The 15,887-nt window shown below is 36.6% G+C and overlaps 3 protein-coding genes across 3 annotated transcripts; all 3 read right to left on the bottom strand.

Annotated features, from left to right (window-relative positions):
• Window positions 1-1,913: 1,913 nt before the first annotated feature.
• On the bottom strand, window positions 1,914-2,321 carry GCK72_019263 (uncharacterized protein; the record flags this gene model as incomplete). Its single annotated transcript, XM_003115456.2, has 4 exons — window positions 1,914-2,012; window positions 2,066-2,139; window positions 2,188-2,239; window positions 2,307-2,321. The coding sequence occupies 4 exons, from the start codon at window positions 2,319-2,321 to the stop codon at window positions 1,914-1,916; spliced, it is 240 nt and encodes a 79-aa protein (XP_003115504.2).
• A 1,399-nt stretch (window positions 2,322-3,720) lies between these two features.
• Window positions 3,721-6,187, bottom strand: GCK72_019262 (uncharacterized protein; the record flags this gene model as incomplete). Its single annotated transcript, XM_053732946.1, has 4 exons — window positions 3,721-3,882; window positions 4,056-4,154; window positions 4,763-4,886; window positions 5,988-6,187. The coding sequence occupies 4 exons, from the start codon at window positions 6,185-6,187 to the stop codon at window positions 3,721-3,723; spliced, it is 585 nt and encodes a 194-aa protein (XP_053581859.1).
• A 1,555-nt stretch (window positions 6,188-7,742) lies between these two features.
• GCK72_019261 (uncharacterized protein) lies at window positions 7,743-8,739 on the bottom strand (the record flags this gene model as incomplete). The annotated part of the gene is made up of 3 exons (XM_053732945.1): window positions 7,743-7,824; window positions 8,252-8,362; window positions 8,708-8,739. The coding sequence occupies 3 exons, from the start codon at window positions 8,737-8,739 to the stop codon at window positions 7,743-7,745; spliced, it is 225 nt and encodes a 74-aa protein (XP_053581858.1).
• Between the last annotated feature and the right edge of the window lie 7,148 nt (window positions 8,740-15,887).

Below are 15,887 nucleotides of genomic sequence, written 5' to 3'. Positions count from 1 at the left end.
TTGACACTATTTGCGTGTCAATCTTTTATTTTACACCACTCAAAAAAAACAAGTCGGCTCGATGAGCAAAACAACGGGAGACTCTGTGACACTGGAAAAGTTTCTTGAAAAAAAATAGGTTCGAGTTTCAGAATTTTTCTTTCATAAATTCGGAGAAAAACAACTTTTCTTCAAATCTTTTTTGCAAAAACTGCCAGTGTTTTTGAATACAGAATGAGCCTTTGTTGCATAAACCTCAGTTTCCAGAAAGGACTCCTTGTAGAAAAAAGAGGGCGGAGTGCACTGCTTATCCCCTTTTGAAGAAAACGAGTGAGAGAGTGTGAAAAGGAGAGAGACGCAGAGACATCCAACCGGAAGAGCAATGATCTCATTTGCATAAATGGGGCGGGCCAGGGAGGGCAATGGAACAAGGGGAGTTTGAAGTTTGACGCTGAATCCAAGTCTTGGAATTTTGAGAAAATTTTGAAAAATAGTGATCAGTAACTGTAAAAAATGAGATCTTGAATTCTATAAGAGAGACCATAGATATCCAAATACCATATAACTTTGAGTCGAAAAACAGTCTCAAAGTAGCTGAAATTATCGGTGAAACTCCAAAATGAAGCTAATCAAGATCATGCTATGCCTCTTGAGAAAGCATCTAGATGGGGACTCCATCTATTTCCGGGTTCTCAAAAAAAGGACAAAAAAGAAAAAGAAGCAAAAAGGATCATAAAAACTGACCCAATTCTTTCGAGAACCTAGAGACGGAGAACCCATGAATTTTTGAATTATTGGGGATAAGAAGGAGGGAAACATGAGAAATTGGAAGAAGTTGGACCCGTTTCGAATGAAGAAAGAGAGGAAAGAGTGCTCATTTGGTGGTATGATTTGGAAGGAAAAGAAGAGAAAAAGAAGAAGGAATCCTTTGTGGACCACTTCGTCTTCCGTCCTTTTCATTCATCTTCTTCTTTCGAATTGAAGAAGAAAAAGAAGAAATTGGAAGACCAAGTTCAGAACGAAAAGAAGAGAGAGACTCTTTATACGCTTGATTAAACTCTTTTATTAATTTTACTTCATAAAAGGAATGCTTGGACCACACAGGTTGAGTGAAAGAATCAGAAAACTGAAGACAGGAAAAGAAAACTCAGTCAAAGCTATTTGGATTTCAGATTAAATAGTAAGCTCTAAAATGTTCCAGAGATATTCGTTCAAGTCAAAGGTTTAAAAAAGGTTTCTCGTGTAGTTCTGATTGCTCAGATGTTTATTTACACCTCTGTGAAGTCGAAAATGGTAATGAGGATTTATTTATGAATGTCAGAATTAGAAATTTAAATAAAATATTTTATGCGATCACTTGCATTTGTATTTTAAGAATAATATATGCTTGTGCTGATCACTAGAAGATAACTTCTAGAACGTAAAAACGTAATCGTCAAGCTGTTAGAATCCTTTGCAAAAGTTCGAACCTTCATAAAAACTTTTTAGAAAAAATACGAAAAGCTCCATTTTTTCACTACACCTCATTCTTTCTTCAATAGGCTTCTCTAGAATAACTACAAAAAACGGAATTCTTTGAAAAAAAGTGAAGAAAAAGAAAAAAAAAGTAAAGCCGAAAATAATTGGTTTCGAAAATGGAGCGAGAAAAAGGAAAAAAGTGTTTGGAATGGAAGAACGAAAAAGGAAAAAAAGAAAAATGAGAAGTAGTAGTGTAGTGTAGGCAAGAAAAATGGAGAAGAAGGACGAAGAAGAAGTTGTGAAGAGGTATGGGTAATTTGAATCTTCTATTATTTATTATGGATATACTACGGCATGTAGTATAGACGATAACTCAAATGTTTTTAGAGTGGATTAAATAGTCAATTTATTGGTAATTTATGTATTCGGTTGGTGGTAAATTGGAAGATAATTGAGTTGAAGTTCCGAGGGGGAAGTTAGCACTTGTTCTTAGGAACACATTTCTTATCCTTGTTACGGAAGAATCCATTCTTGCATTGACAGACGTTTACGATGCATTGCATTGTGCAGAACATCTGGAAAAGTTTGTGGTGGAAGGAATATTCTGGAAAGGAGTTCTTAGACGTACCACGTGTCCCTCAAAACAGTTGGCTTCACATGCAGTTCCACACTCACGGAACTCTTCGTTTTCACCGCATTTCTCTGGAAATAGATATTTAAGTTATAAAGATAATTCGACATATTTCTTACTTGATGGAGCAGAAAAGACTGTTGCGACGATAAGAGAGATGAAGAAGAGAGTCTGAAATTACAAAATGCGTTCTGGATACTTTTCACTCCAGTTCAAATTCTGTGAAAATAACTCATACCTTCAAGAAGTTCATGACGATAAATCGTCGATAATAGTTAGTTTTGGAAGGTGGAAGAACCAAATGAAGAAGAATCAAATGAAGAAATGAGACTGAAGATGGCAGTTGACCGAAGCGAGAGTTGATAAAGAGAAGGCAGAAAAGGGGATGACAGTAACTTGTTACACAGTTTGTTCTGATATCATATTTGAAAAAAAAACAAAGAAAAAGTGACTTGTCGTCTGTCGCTGTTTAGATGAAAGGTTTTTCTGGTTTTCGAGACGTTATTGGTCTCAGTTCGTATTGAAAAAATCAATGTTGTTGAAACTTACTTTTGGAAAACCCCTTTTTCGTTTTGTGTATTCTCCTGCTCAGATGACGTGTTGAGACAGGTGAAAAATTCAGATCTAATCGGAATCTAGGTCAATTCCAGTAAAGACCAGTTCAGATTAGGTCAAGCTCGGTGAAATTGAGTTAATTGTTGGCTTTCCGTCAATAATCAAGTTCCGGATAATTCAATAAAATCGAGTCGGTTCCAGTTCAATAATTCAAGTCACGTCATTCATTCTTCATTGTAAATTTGTGATTTCGGGTGGGAGTTTTCTTGTAAATACATTTTTCTAGATCAGATGTGTAAATAGGTGGAAATCATATTTGGAGTAGAACTGCCCTCAGAAACGAAAACATATGAAAATTAATAAATGTAAATATCACTCTGCGGAGGTTGAGAAGTCTGGAAGGAAATTAATTGAAAGACAATTAAAGCTGTGATTGATGTCTAGATGTATCTGAAAAACTATTCCAAAAAGTTCATGTCTGTAGTCCTGGATTTATAGATGTCCATGGTTTTATTGAAGTGTACTTTCAAAAACAAAACAAAGCTCCCAATTATACAATTTATTCCGTTACTAATAGTTTCAGAAATAGGAAAAAAAGAAACATTAAAAATATCCCAATGAATTTTAATGGAAAGAAAAAGATACAACCAAGAAAAGGAAAAGAAGAAACAACTTTCGTTGTATAGTATTTGCTCCAAGAATTATCCAAAAGTATCAAATCCAGAAATTAATTCCAGATGACAAAACAATACGAGAGAGAAGAGAATTTGGGTGCAGTTTGTTTCTAAAGTGGTAGGAGTGAATAGTTAAAACCCGACTTCCAGTTATTGTTTCAGAATATCAGAAAAAGAAAAATGACGTGGAAAAGTGAACGAAATATTTACAATAGACCTCTTTGACCTACCAAATTGTATGTGACCAGGAGACTAACAGTATCAAGAAAAAGTGGGAATCCCAAATGTGACCGGGTGCAAAAAATATCAAAAAATATTCCCAATTGCTTATCAAAAAATAAGTTTGAAGTGACCATGAAATCCCAGATAATCCCAATACCAAAAAGAGAAAAAAGGAAAGAAGAACAAGAAGAAGAAGAAGAGTTATCCGTTGAATCCTTCGAGTAAATATTTCAGACAGAACTGGAAAAATTTCCTATAGAGCATCTCCGCTTTCTCGTTGAATCGATCCGAGAGAATGTATTTGACCATTTGGATGAATGGCTCCTCCATGTTTTGGAACTGTGTTGCCGTCATACCAGACACCTGAAATACGATGAAATGAAGAAATTGATACAATATGATAAGTTTCCAGCTTTCAATCAACCATCCAGCTATTTTTAACCGAGCTGTTGCCTCAGCTGATTTCTCTCAGCTATCTGTGAGGTAAACCCTGCAGCAGCCAGGTTTACCTCACAGATACAATAAATATCCCTTACCTTCTGTCGATGCATCTTCCCCACAGCTGACAACCTATCGCAAGCCGTTTGAACATCTCCTGGTTTCTCTTCAACTGCCGTGATTACGTCATCGAATATCTGCAAATTTCGAATATATTGTTTGAATCGTACCCGAGAATAGCCAGCAATTTCACATTTTTCGCTCAGAAATTCTTTGAGTCATCTCGTTTTTCTTATTAGTTTTTGATCAGTGGTTTTGTTTGTTCACTGGAGAAGTTTTCACATATTTTTTGGGAAAAAAAGAAAGACAAAATAATAATAATGAGCATGATTAATTGGGAAAATGTAGGAATCTGAGTGTGACAGGACAAGAAAAAACTAGAAAAAAGGAATAGAAAAGAATGAAGAAGTAAACAAAAATTAGGTTTGTTTGGTGAAGTTTTAATTAGGATGATCAGCAAAAGAGTGAGTAATTAAGTATGATGTTCTAGAAGGCTACTGTAGTAGTTCTATTAAACATGTTCTATTTTGGGTCTACGTGCAAAAGAGGAAAAAGATTTTGAATCGAAAGACTTTCAGCACCATTCAACCAGTTCCCTCACACCACTCAACCAATACAGACACTAATATTTTTCCGGTCAAATCATTTCAATTTCAGCTGACTAAATAAACAAAATATCAAAAGTTTCTGACATGTATCTAGGTTCAATTTGCACCTGTTTCTGATCATAAAACTCCCAGTTTACCTTTAGATACTGCAGCGCCATTGACTCGAATCCGGGATCACTGCAAGACATGTCAACCGTCGCCGCATTCACGTTTTTCAATTTCGGATAGAAGTTCTTGTTCTCCGGAAAATCGTTGAGATATCTGGAATACGTCGACATTTTGTTTTCATTTTATTCGTATTTTTCCTGGATTGTTGATTCTCTGGATTCACGATATTTTTCAGAAAGAAATATGAATGGACACGTGATTACCTACTTTTGTGTGACGTCTTGAGGGATTACATTAACTTTGTTTAGGTTGAATGTTCATAGACGCAGGTTATGGAAGTGATAATGAGTCAGAGAGCGACAAAATATCTCGTGGAAAGTACAATCTGTGAGTAGACGAACAATTCCATTGAGAATTTCTCATTGATCAGAACTTATTCACTTCCTTGAGATGAGGTTTGAACCCTGATCTCTTGAAATTTGTAGTACAATCATCCCAACATCCGGTTAGCCGACCGGTTTTCCGAAACCCAAGAATCTCCCAGGATCTACCCAGTCTCAGAATTCTTCATTGAACTAAAAAGATCTATAGATCATTCTACTTATTTTTGCTAGACAGGAACCTAACGGAAATTAAAAAGAAATGCAGCCTATTCAAAGATTAGTGCAGATTAGATAGACTCGGAAAGATGCGTCAAAACGGAAAAGAGGTAAAAGGGCACAGAGAACTTTCGGAAATGAGAAACATTTGGATATATGGATGTCTAGGTGTCCGGATGTATGCTATAGAATCCATATCTAACAGAAAAAAAGTTCATAACTTTTAGTATTGGATCTTTGAGTAGTGCACATTACAGAAAATAAAAATCATAGAGGTCTAGATATATATATGAGTTAAAGTTGAGATAAATACAACTGTTTATCTTTTTTACTCAGACGATCTTTAGATTTAGTGGTCAAGTAAACTGAACAATCTGAAGATACAAATCTTGCAAATCAGTAGACCAGAAAACAAGTGAATTTATGTTAAAGAGTCATAGGTAGATGTTGATCTCTAATTCTAAATGCTCATTTGAGAAAAAAGAAATTTTCAAAAAATATTGACCACATATATAATTACAACCATCACACAAACTACCCATTCTTATATTTTCGTAGGAAAGTACACTTATTTCATTCCCGATATTTTCGAAAAATAATAACTTTCTTGAAAATTAGAATAAATTATAACCCTCATAACCCATGATTGACCTACTTTGCAAACATAAACTTGGAGCATTCCTTCTCGTTTCTCCTCACTGTTTTAAAATAATTCTTCATTGTGAAAAGTTCCCGAAAGTTCGGATACGGTAGTCGACTATCAAGTGTTGGAGCTTCAGCTGCTGGCTGTGCCTGATCTGCCGGTTCCGGTGGTTTCGGCTTCTCAACAGGCGCTTTTGATGCGCCGCTTCCCATAAGGAATGAATTTTAGAGGAAGAAGAATAAGTAAGGAATGAATTTGGAAGATATATGATGACTCCTTTTCAATCAAAGACACACAAAACAGGAGGCTCACACGAATTCGCACGGAGCTCACATGCGACACCGAAAAGACGAGGTATAACAGGAATCGGGAGGGTTAGAGGGGATTGCGACCGCCCCTTTTCTGTCTCTCTACTTGCTTCGATTCTCAGTTTGTTACCCAACCGAAATCACTTGATTACGTAATACATAGGTAGGCATATAGATGTAAAAGGGAAAGAAAACGAAGGGGAAAAGGAGGAAAAGCTGTCACGAATCACCAAGGGAACCAGAGACAAAATATATCAACTGTCGTCGTGTCGTTCGCTTTTTTCTTCGGATTTTGTCTTGTTCTCCGTCTTTCTTTTTGTCGTTACTCGTTTTCTTTCTTCCAATGGTTTTTTTCTGTTCTGTTTGATGGATTTGCTTCTTTTTCTTTGCTCGTTATGAAAAACAAAAATAATTGGTGGACGTTGGGAGACGTGTAGTACGATTGTACTTTAACAATACGTGAGAATAGAGAATGGTCCCGAGAGATATATCAGCTCTCATTAGCGAACCGGATTCTGTTTTTCAGTAGAGTTGAAAGCGATTGGGGAGAAAGACTAACTGAATATGTATCGAACAAATCCCCAATGGACTGGAATGTGAATTCAAAACAGCAGTCAGTCTGGTTATAACTATACGAATGATTGACCCGAACCCGTACAATACCGATTGAACCATGTTGTGTACAGTGATAGAAAATTCCCACCAGCAACGAGCCCGCAAAGTTCCCACACCCATTCTACTGATCAAGAGATCAGATCGTCACCTTCGAAAACACGTCACCACAACCCAGATTTCCTTAGAACTCGGTTGCAGGAACGTGCCCCTGTCAAAATATTTTGCAACACAGGCCCACTCGTTCTCACGATGTTTACCGGAAATGATCAAACTTTCTGGAATGACGGAATGAAAAAATTGTAGTCGGATAGGCAGGATGAAGTTCACTTGAAGAGGATATACCAAGTTTTGACACTATGTGCAAGACAAACTTATTTGAAACTCGTCCTAATTTGGAAAATTTCAGAACTTGTTGAAACCAGACTCTGACTTTAAATTTGCAAAAGTTGATCGTTTAGTTCAAAACATTAATTGCATATTCTGCTCTCTCTGAACCCACATACGTCGTGTTATGACAGATCAATTGTATCAATCAACACACCTTCCCACGTTTTTCTGTCTGGATTCCACAATCCCGGAATGTATTTCTAGGGGACTCGTTGATTTGTAGGCAACAATGTACATTTGTGTTAGCATCTGCTCGATGCTCGTCTTCTCACAAGTTGAGAGAAGTTTCTCAATATCAGATGACAAGTACTCACGTGTACATACGATCATGATTTTTTGGTAAACTCGAAAACTTTTTTGTAGTTGAGAAACTCTCGGAAAAAATAAGGAAGGGATCGGATTTGATTCAATTTTAACTTTTGAGATAATAGTTTACAGTCTTATAGTTTTAAAAAACTCACTTGCTGAACATGTATCCTGATGCTTCAACACGTTTTCGGTCCACTGTCTTCCACCAATTTTTGAGTGTGAAGAAGTCTCTGTAATTCAGAAATTTGATAACCACTCACATTTCCATCTTAATTGTCACATTTTCATCTTAATTTCAAATTCTGACCACAAACAAAAGCCACGTAAACTTTGATAACTTTCAGCTGTCATCTTTGGACACCTGCCACTTAATCTGTGATTTTTCAGATTTCGTATTCAACTAGAAACTCCTGGATGCGATTGTAATGAAGTTTGTTTCAATCAGGCTAACTCGTGGGAGGTCGGACTAGAATTTTTTCAGAGATTTAATGAATTTTTTTGTTTCTGAAAATTTCAGAATTTGAGATTTATTTTCGCCAAGGTAACTGCAAATTATCTCGAATGACGTTTTTCGGTTTGGAAAATTTCGTTATCAGTAACCCATAATCATTTTCGTGATCTTCTTTTGCTTTTTTAAATCAGAAATCAAATTTTTACCTGTACGAATCGATTCCAACCCTCTTATCTAATGGTTTGACGGCTTCTGGCTCCGGCAATGGCAAGTTCTTGTCCTTGTTCTTTCCTCGGAGCTTTTTGAACACCGCCATCCTGTAAAAAGTTAATTTTAAAATATAAAATGAAAACTTGAAAGGTAGATAGAGGTGACAGGAAATATTGGAAAAGTGTGGGACAGACAACATTTTCGGCTAATTTCCTGAAAAATTTCATTGGAAAATTAGTCAACTGAGGACAGATAGAAGAGGGGATAGCTGGAAACAAGACAGTATGAAATTCAAATCAGTTGCAGATAAGTTCCAATGATGCGCCCTAACTTTCCAGAATTTATTTGGAAAGTTAGGCCAAGTAGTGAAGATTATATTTGAGAAATCAGCTGTATATGCTTGATGACAGAACTTTTTCTAGTCATTCAACTCTAGTCTCCCCGTTTTTTACCGTGAACAAATACGAGCAACTGCTGAGAACATAATTCCCTTTGAACAATATATAAAATAGAACCAGATATAAATTATATTGCCAAACTGAAAAAATAACTGAAACTTTTCTGAGAAAATCTGGGGATAACTTCAAAAAATTTGAAATAAAGTCCCCGGGGACTGAACTTACGCGGGTGTCCAAAAAATAAGAAACTTCCAAAAATTTGGAAAACGAAGGAAGCAACCGACACGAAAAGATACTGATCCACCAACTATATTGTTATAATAATTGAATAAAACGAGAGTTTGGTGTCGTCAGAAACAAAGCGAAAAAAAGTAAAAACTTTCTTGTTTTGGGTCTAGTTAGTCTCTTCTTTAGCCAAGCAAGCCTCAATCGGTTTTCGTTTTTCTAGCCGCTTCTTCCTCTCTCCTGCGTGGGGTGAGAAATAGAAAAGGCTGGATAGAGAGAAAAAGTGGGTGCTCGGATTTAGAAGGAGTATTGGAAAGAGTGAAAAAATGGAGATGTGGATATTGAAAGAAGAGATATAGAGAGAATGAGCAAGAATAACAGAGAAGACACTTAGAAGACGTGGAAAGAAGACGTGGAGGATTCAGTGAGAAGAGACTAAAGAAAAAGAGAGCATGCTGTTTTTGAGAGCTGTCGCAAAATAACTGAAACGACGGGGATTTCGACGAGCTAACCGTAGAAATAGTGTTCAGAATAGGGAGATGGATATACGCATGTTTTTTTTGTGGGGGCGGACACGGGAAAAATGAAGAAAAAGAAGAAGAAGGAGGAGGAGGACACCCCTGGGATGGAAGTGAGAGGAGTTCTTGAAATATGAACGGTTGGTTTTCAGGTCTACGAGGTTTTACTGGGAGAGGAAACGAATTCGTCATTCTCTCTCTTTTTCGGAGGTTTCAAAAATCAAATTTCAAAAAAAGAAACTTTGTTGAAATAGGATTATGCAATGGTTTCGGATGGAGGATAATAGTGAATAATACAAAGGATTTGAGAACAAAAAACAATTCATCGGAAATCAGAAAACTCAGAACAAGTTCAATATCTTCTACTTGTTGAAACTAGGAATAAAGAAAAAGGACGATACGATCAAAACTTTCAGAGCTTAATAGAGAATAGAGTTGGAAACCCGATGGTCTTATAGTTAGTACGATCCAAGTTTTTGCAACTAATTTACAAGTAGTTATGATTTTATTATGATCTGATCAACTTGTTGTTAGCAAAACTTGATGGAATTTTCAGAGAATGGATCAGACAGTTAAAGGAAATACTGTACTATAAAAAATCAGAAAAATAATATATCGTCCTTCAAATACGTTCTGAATAAACAATTCAACTATTCTTTCTAGGAAAACCTTGACTGACAATGAGATCAATCTGCCCTAAAAATTACAGATCCTTCGACAATTGCAAGGTTCAGATATTCGAATTACTTTATGATTTTGTTTCATATTAAACTTTTGCAACATCTATCTCATTGCTAACTATCATAAATATTCTACTCCTATCCGGATTAATATCCGCTCTCCAAGAACATTTTATTGCTCATTATTTCTTATCTTCTCCGTATTTCCTATCTGATCAGAGTATAATCATATCAGGAAAAGAAATTGTGCCGGAAACAAAATAATGAGCAATCCGTTGGATGATGTGTTCCTTCGGAAATTAATGGAGGCGTAAAGGAACTTCTTTTTCTTCAATTTCTTGCAAACAATATGAAGACGTAACCATGGGAAACTGGTGACGTATTAGGGAAAAAATGGATGTGGGCAGGAATTCGTTATGCCAGAATTTCATCTGAAAGAACTCTAAAAACTAAAAAAAGTTCATGAAAAAATAGTTGAAAAGTGAGAAAATTGGAAGAATGTGAAGAAAAAAGGAGAAGGATTGTTTATAAATGGGATAGAAGAAGCTCAATTTCAAACATCATTTGAAGAGAAAAAATTTAAAGAGTAGAAGAAAAAAGAGACTAGAAAATAGTAGAATACGGAAGAAATTATATATGAAAATGGGGGAGTAATTGGATGAAAATAGGGATGAGTTTTAATGGATTTCAACTTTCATAAGAATGAGTAACTCCGCAGATGATATTTTCCGACAAGTTAGACAGGAGTAGAAAGAGAATCATCAAAAACTACACCGACATATGGCTGCAAAAGAAGAATCAGAACAAAGAAGCGGTAGGAATCTCTTAATTTTCTTCCAGTTCAACTAATAATCAAACAACTAAAAAAGAATTGCAAGTTTGTTTCTACCAACACAATAGAGCCCATCCACTTCACTAATCTGACTACACTGACATGTTTTGGGAGGGCAGGCAAATCCTTCCCTCCGTTTTTTCTTCTTTTTTCTACATCTTCAGAGTCATCTTTACTCTTCAAGGAGCATAAGAAGGAGGAAAAAGAGGAAAAATGGAGCATGAGGAAAGAGTTTCCTCTCAAATTGGAACACTATTTCATTTTTTTGCTCCGTTTTTTTGTGGGACCATTGAAAAAATGGAAGAATGAGAGGGAGGGAGGTTTAGGAAAAAAGACGGAAAAAGTGAAGAAAAATTGGGCAAAAACAGGACTGAGGTTTGTTCATATTTAGAGGAAAACTTGGAAAATAAATGGAAAACGGGAAATCTGGAACTCGGGAATTGGTAGATTTCGCCTTGAAAAGTATGTCAGTTCTGGAAGTTCCGAAAACCTATATCATTCCAAAAAGTCTTCTAAATAGACTCGTATGATGTGAACTTGGGTGCATGACGGGATTAGAAAACTGAAAATCCTTGGGATTATACTCAATCTTCTCTTATTTTTGGTTTTTTAGATGATTTCAGAGTGAGTGCAATTGCACCAAACCGTCTGGGTTCGTTTATTCCACTGAAAAAAGACAGCTATTTAAAAACTGCAGAAGACCAGACAAAGAAGCCCATTTCTATATTTTTCCTGGAGATAATGGATTGTTATTTTTCATTTCATCTTCGAGCTCTATATCTGCGTTTTTTATTCTGCCTCTTTGCATCATTTAATGTGAATAAATGAGGAAAAAGAGAGAAGCGGTAAGGAAGAAGAGAAAATGGATTCGTATTCGACAAAGCGGAAGGAATTAGAATTAGGCAATCGGAAATTCGGTGAGAGCATAAAAGGGATACAGCTCCGATATATGGATGCAGACAGAGGTGAAAGTTTAGTTACCTCCTTGTTCATTCAGACACAAATGAAAGTTCGAATTCGGGTAAGAAAGAGAAAACAGATAATGAGAGGCTCTAGTTTCTCCGAACACTCCAACGAGTTCGCAACGACTGTTGCCTTGCTTTCAGAAATGTGGTTAGGCGTACTTCTTGCTCTTTATTTCAAAAAGAGTGAAAACTGGTCCGGACCTCCTAATTAGTTCTTTCAATGGATACAAGAAGTACCCTTTTTGAATGTGAATCTCTCTAGAGGATTGACGTCAAAGGACAGTTTTACGAGGTCATGAAACATGGGAAAGTTTCATAAAAGTGGAGGAGGGAGAAGGAAATGACCGCCCTGAAAGGATCTTGAGATGTTCAGTATCAAAGTTAATCCTTCGTCGTTCTATCACACTTTCTACTTGCACCCTGCGACTTCTCCCCCGATCGAACTCCAGTTTATTTCATTTTCCTTCTATTCTGAGTCTTCTACAGGTTTATATTATACAGTTCCGCTGTTCGAACAAGCGAGAAGACACCGTATCTTCATATTTTCCACAACTTACTTCCTTCCCATTTTTCTTCGTTCGGTCGATAATTTATTCGAAATAAGAGGACAGAATATTCAGAACAAGCCGCTCAGCTGGATGAAAAAGTTTGAAAGTGAAATTTGGAGGCGAATCTGGCGGACATCGACATTCGTTCACTAGGAGCAACGCGTTGTATCGTGGATACGAATGCATAAAACCATGGAAATTGTGTGTGGGCGCTTCGAGAGCCCTTTTAAGAGAATTTGAAAATCGTGATGTCACTAGACACGTTTGATCTTACAGTAGAGTAGGTGCATGGTATACAATTATATCAGTTGATTTGATGTCCCATACTATATATATGTTCCAACAACTCCAGCTAATTTCAAAACATATGATTCTTTCCAAAACACAATAACGAAATATAGATATAAATTTGAAATGTTTTGTTTTTCTGCTTTTAATGAGCATGTTTTTGTGCTCTTCTTCGTTTTTCTTCGCCTACTTCTTTCATGTCAAAATCTAAAAATATCGCCTCCGCAGCACAAGTTTTCCCTCCTTCAAGAACAACGATCTATATCTATAATTAGTTCAATTTTAAAAGAGAGGGGAGGAGCAGAAGGATCCGAAATATCATGCCGAGTTTATATTTGTCTCTAAATATAAACATTTGAAGCAAGGAACAAAAACAGGAACGATGAAATTTCTCTTGGAGGGAAAATACGTGGTCCAGTTCTCTTCTAATGAGTCATTATGTCTGAAAAGTTGCAAGAAGTATGCACATAGTCTCCGACGTTCAGTCCTACATTTTAATAAATATTCAGCCTGCTAGCTTGTCTACTTCTACCCAAATAGCTATTATCAATAAGCTTTGCCAGACCTCTGCTCAATCCTGGACCAGCTGGTAAATTTCCCAAAACGAGACCCTTCCCAACGCGTGAGTCCTACAGTCCGCCCTTATTTCTAGTGAATCGGAACTCCACGACTAAAAACAATACATCGATCAACTTACCCGAAACATCCCGGCATTCTGTTATTTTTTCCTCACTCCTTGCCAATCTCGCTGAAGAAAAACCTAGGAATATTCGGAGCCCAACAGACACCCCACGGCTAACCAAACTGACTATATCACTTCGCTCTCACAGAATGTTCTCTCCGTCCATTTCAGGGACTTCTCTCTCTCACTCACTCATTTTTTCGGGTTTTTTTTTTTGGTTTTCGGAAAGAAAAATACGAATAGGAAGGAGAAGAAGAAGCACGCCGACCCACCGAACCGGTAGCTTTGCGATGCGGAGGAAAGAGAAAAAAGAGCAAGTTTACGAGCGATATAAGGCACTAGGAATATAAAAATTTTTATATTTCTATCTTCCATCCGGCACAGAGCATAGTCGTCATTTTATATGAGAGAGAAATGGTGGAGGATGAGGAGTAGAGGAAGAGAAGAAGAAGATGAAGTTGAAGGAAATTGGAACAAAAACTGAAAATAATTGGACGAGAGTGTACGGTAGATGGAGAGAGTAGAGAGAAAATGCCTGTTTCTCAGTTGGACTCTGTATCTCTTGATTTGCTTATTCATAGTATCTACAAAAGGAAAATAATTAACTGAAGTGTCTCAACTACCAAATGAATCAACAATGATGATCACTGATCTCATCTGAAAACTCTTCCTCGCAATGAGTTTTTCGAAAAACAAGGCAGAGAAGATCCAGAGAAACAGTACGGAGACTATCTGCATCTCTTAATCGTCAAGACACACTCTCAGAATTTTTATTTCTACGAAACTGTCATTGAAAAACGGAAAACGGATCGTTTGGTATTCTGAAAAGAAATGAGACGTTTGTAAAACACGTCGAGCAATGGAGGCATATGTGTGTGCATTCAATCTGAAATTAGCATAATTCTAGGAATTTGAGAAGACGAAAGAAGATGGAAAGGAAAGGCGATGGAGCAGTGTATTGGAAGAATTGTGCACAGGGAAAACGGAAAGTGTGGGAGAAATATTGAAGACTCGTGGAGCAAGTTGTGTGGGAGCTTGGGAAATCGATGTTTCAGAAGTTACTAATAGTAAGAGTTAGCAAGAACAAGGTTTAAAGTATGGGAACTGAATTTGTCTAGAACAAAATGAATTTTATTCTGATAATACAAAGACAAGATGATAACAGTGCCGGGTGTGATTCACAACGAATGCGGCTCTCGCGGAATCCGGAAAGTTTACAAATATTTTCGTCGAAATGAATGCCTATTTCAGCTGAAATTTCAAATTTTCTATCAGCGTATCAACTCAATTTAATTCAGATTTTGACTGAAAGTTTACCAATTGATGGCGATCAGCTGCGAAATCATCTAGTGAGACCATGCCTGATCAGAACACGTTCTGTATCTCTGTAAAACTGGTACAGAGTATGACAGAGAAAACTGAAACTTGTTTATTTATATATAGTTCCTCATCGACTCCTAATTAGTTAAGAATTTGCAGAAAACATGCAAACTTGCACCTCCGAAAACTTCCAAGAAAAGAGTAAAAGTTCACCATCAATTCCAGAGTACACCCATTCTCAATGCCCCCAAGAAAACATTGGGTACAAATTAGTACCCAAAAAGTGAGAGCAAAAAAATAGTCATTTTGTGCCAAAAACTAGTTGGAAAAGAGCAAAAAAGATGCTCGAAAGGCAGTGTGTGGAAAAGGGAATATGTCAATTAGATGTCGTTTTCGTTGACTATTGTGAAGCGGGCGGAGAAGAAGAAGAAGGAGAAAAAGAGGAGGCAAAAATATGGAAAACTGGAGAAAAAGAAGAGGAAAGTGTGTATCTGTTTGTCGGAAAAGGGTGACAAGAAGAAGAAGAGAAAAGAGTATTCAATTTTTGAATGATGACGTACATTTTCACTTCCAGATGGATTACAGATTTTAATTCCAGACACAAGTGGGAGAGAGGTAAAATTAGAATGAAACGCACTCGGTACAAGCAGAATGACGTAGAAATGGGTACAAAAGAAATGATACGGTAAACATTCAATCAGAGTTTGACGAATAACGACCGAAATTAAAAGAATCACTTAGTTTCAGACTGATTCAATGTGGCCAATTTCGTCTTATTCTGATACTGAACAGTTCATCAGGGAGTGCTCATTGGACAGTACATTACGGGCTTATTGTGAATAAAAATTCAGAATGGATATAGCTACTGTAGATTTCAGAACTATCGCGTAACTATTCTTCTTGTTCTCTACTGTAAAAGAAGTTATTATTTATTTCAAAACTTGAGTATCTTTAGCCATTGTTTTCGACTAAAATGATTTTTTCGCCCAATGGCATTCAGAAAAACATACAAACCAAATTTCGTACATGCAAATTAACCACTGACGTTATGAATAATTGCTCAAATCGTAAACACCAATTACTTCTGAAATGACAGATAACCTCAACGTTACTTACGTAAAACTTTGAGTTGAGTCTGGCTCTGAATATATTTTTCAGAGTGGGCGGATTCATGCA

Source organism: Caenorhabditis remanei, chromosome V, assembly GCF_010183535.1.
Source record: "Caenorhabditis remanei strain PX506 chromosome V, whole genome shotgun sequence".
NCBI lineage: Eukaryota > Metazoa > Nematoda > Chromadorea > Rhabditida > Rhabditidae > Caenorhabditis > Caenorhabditis remanei.
This window is presented reverse-complemented; position numbering and strand designations above follow the sequence as displayed.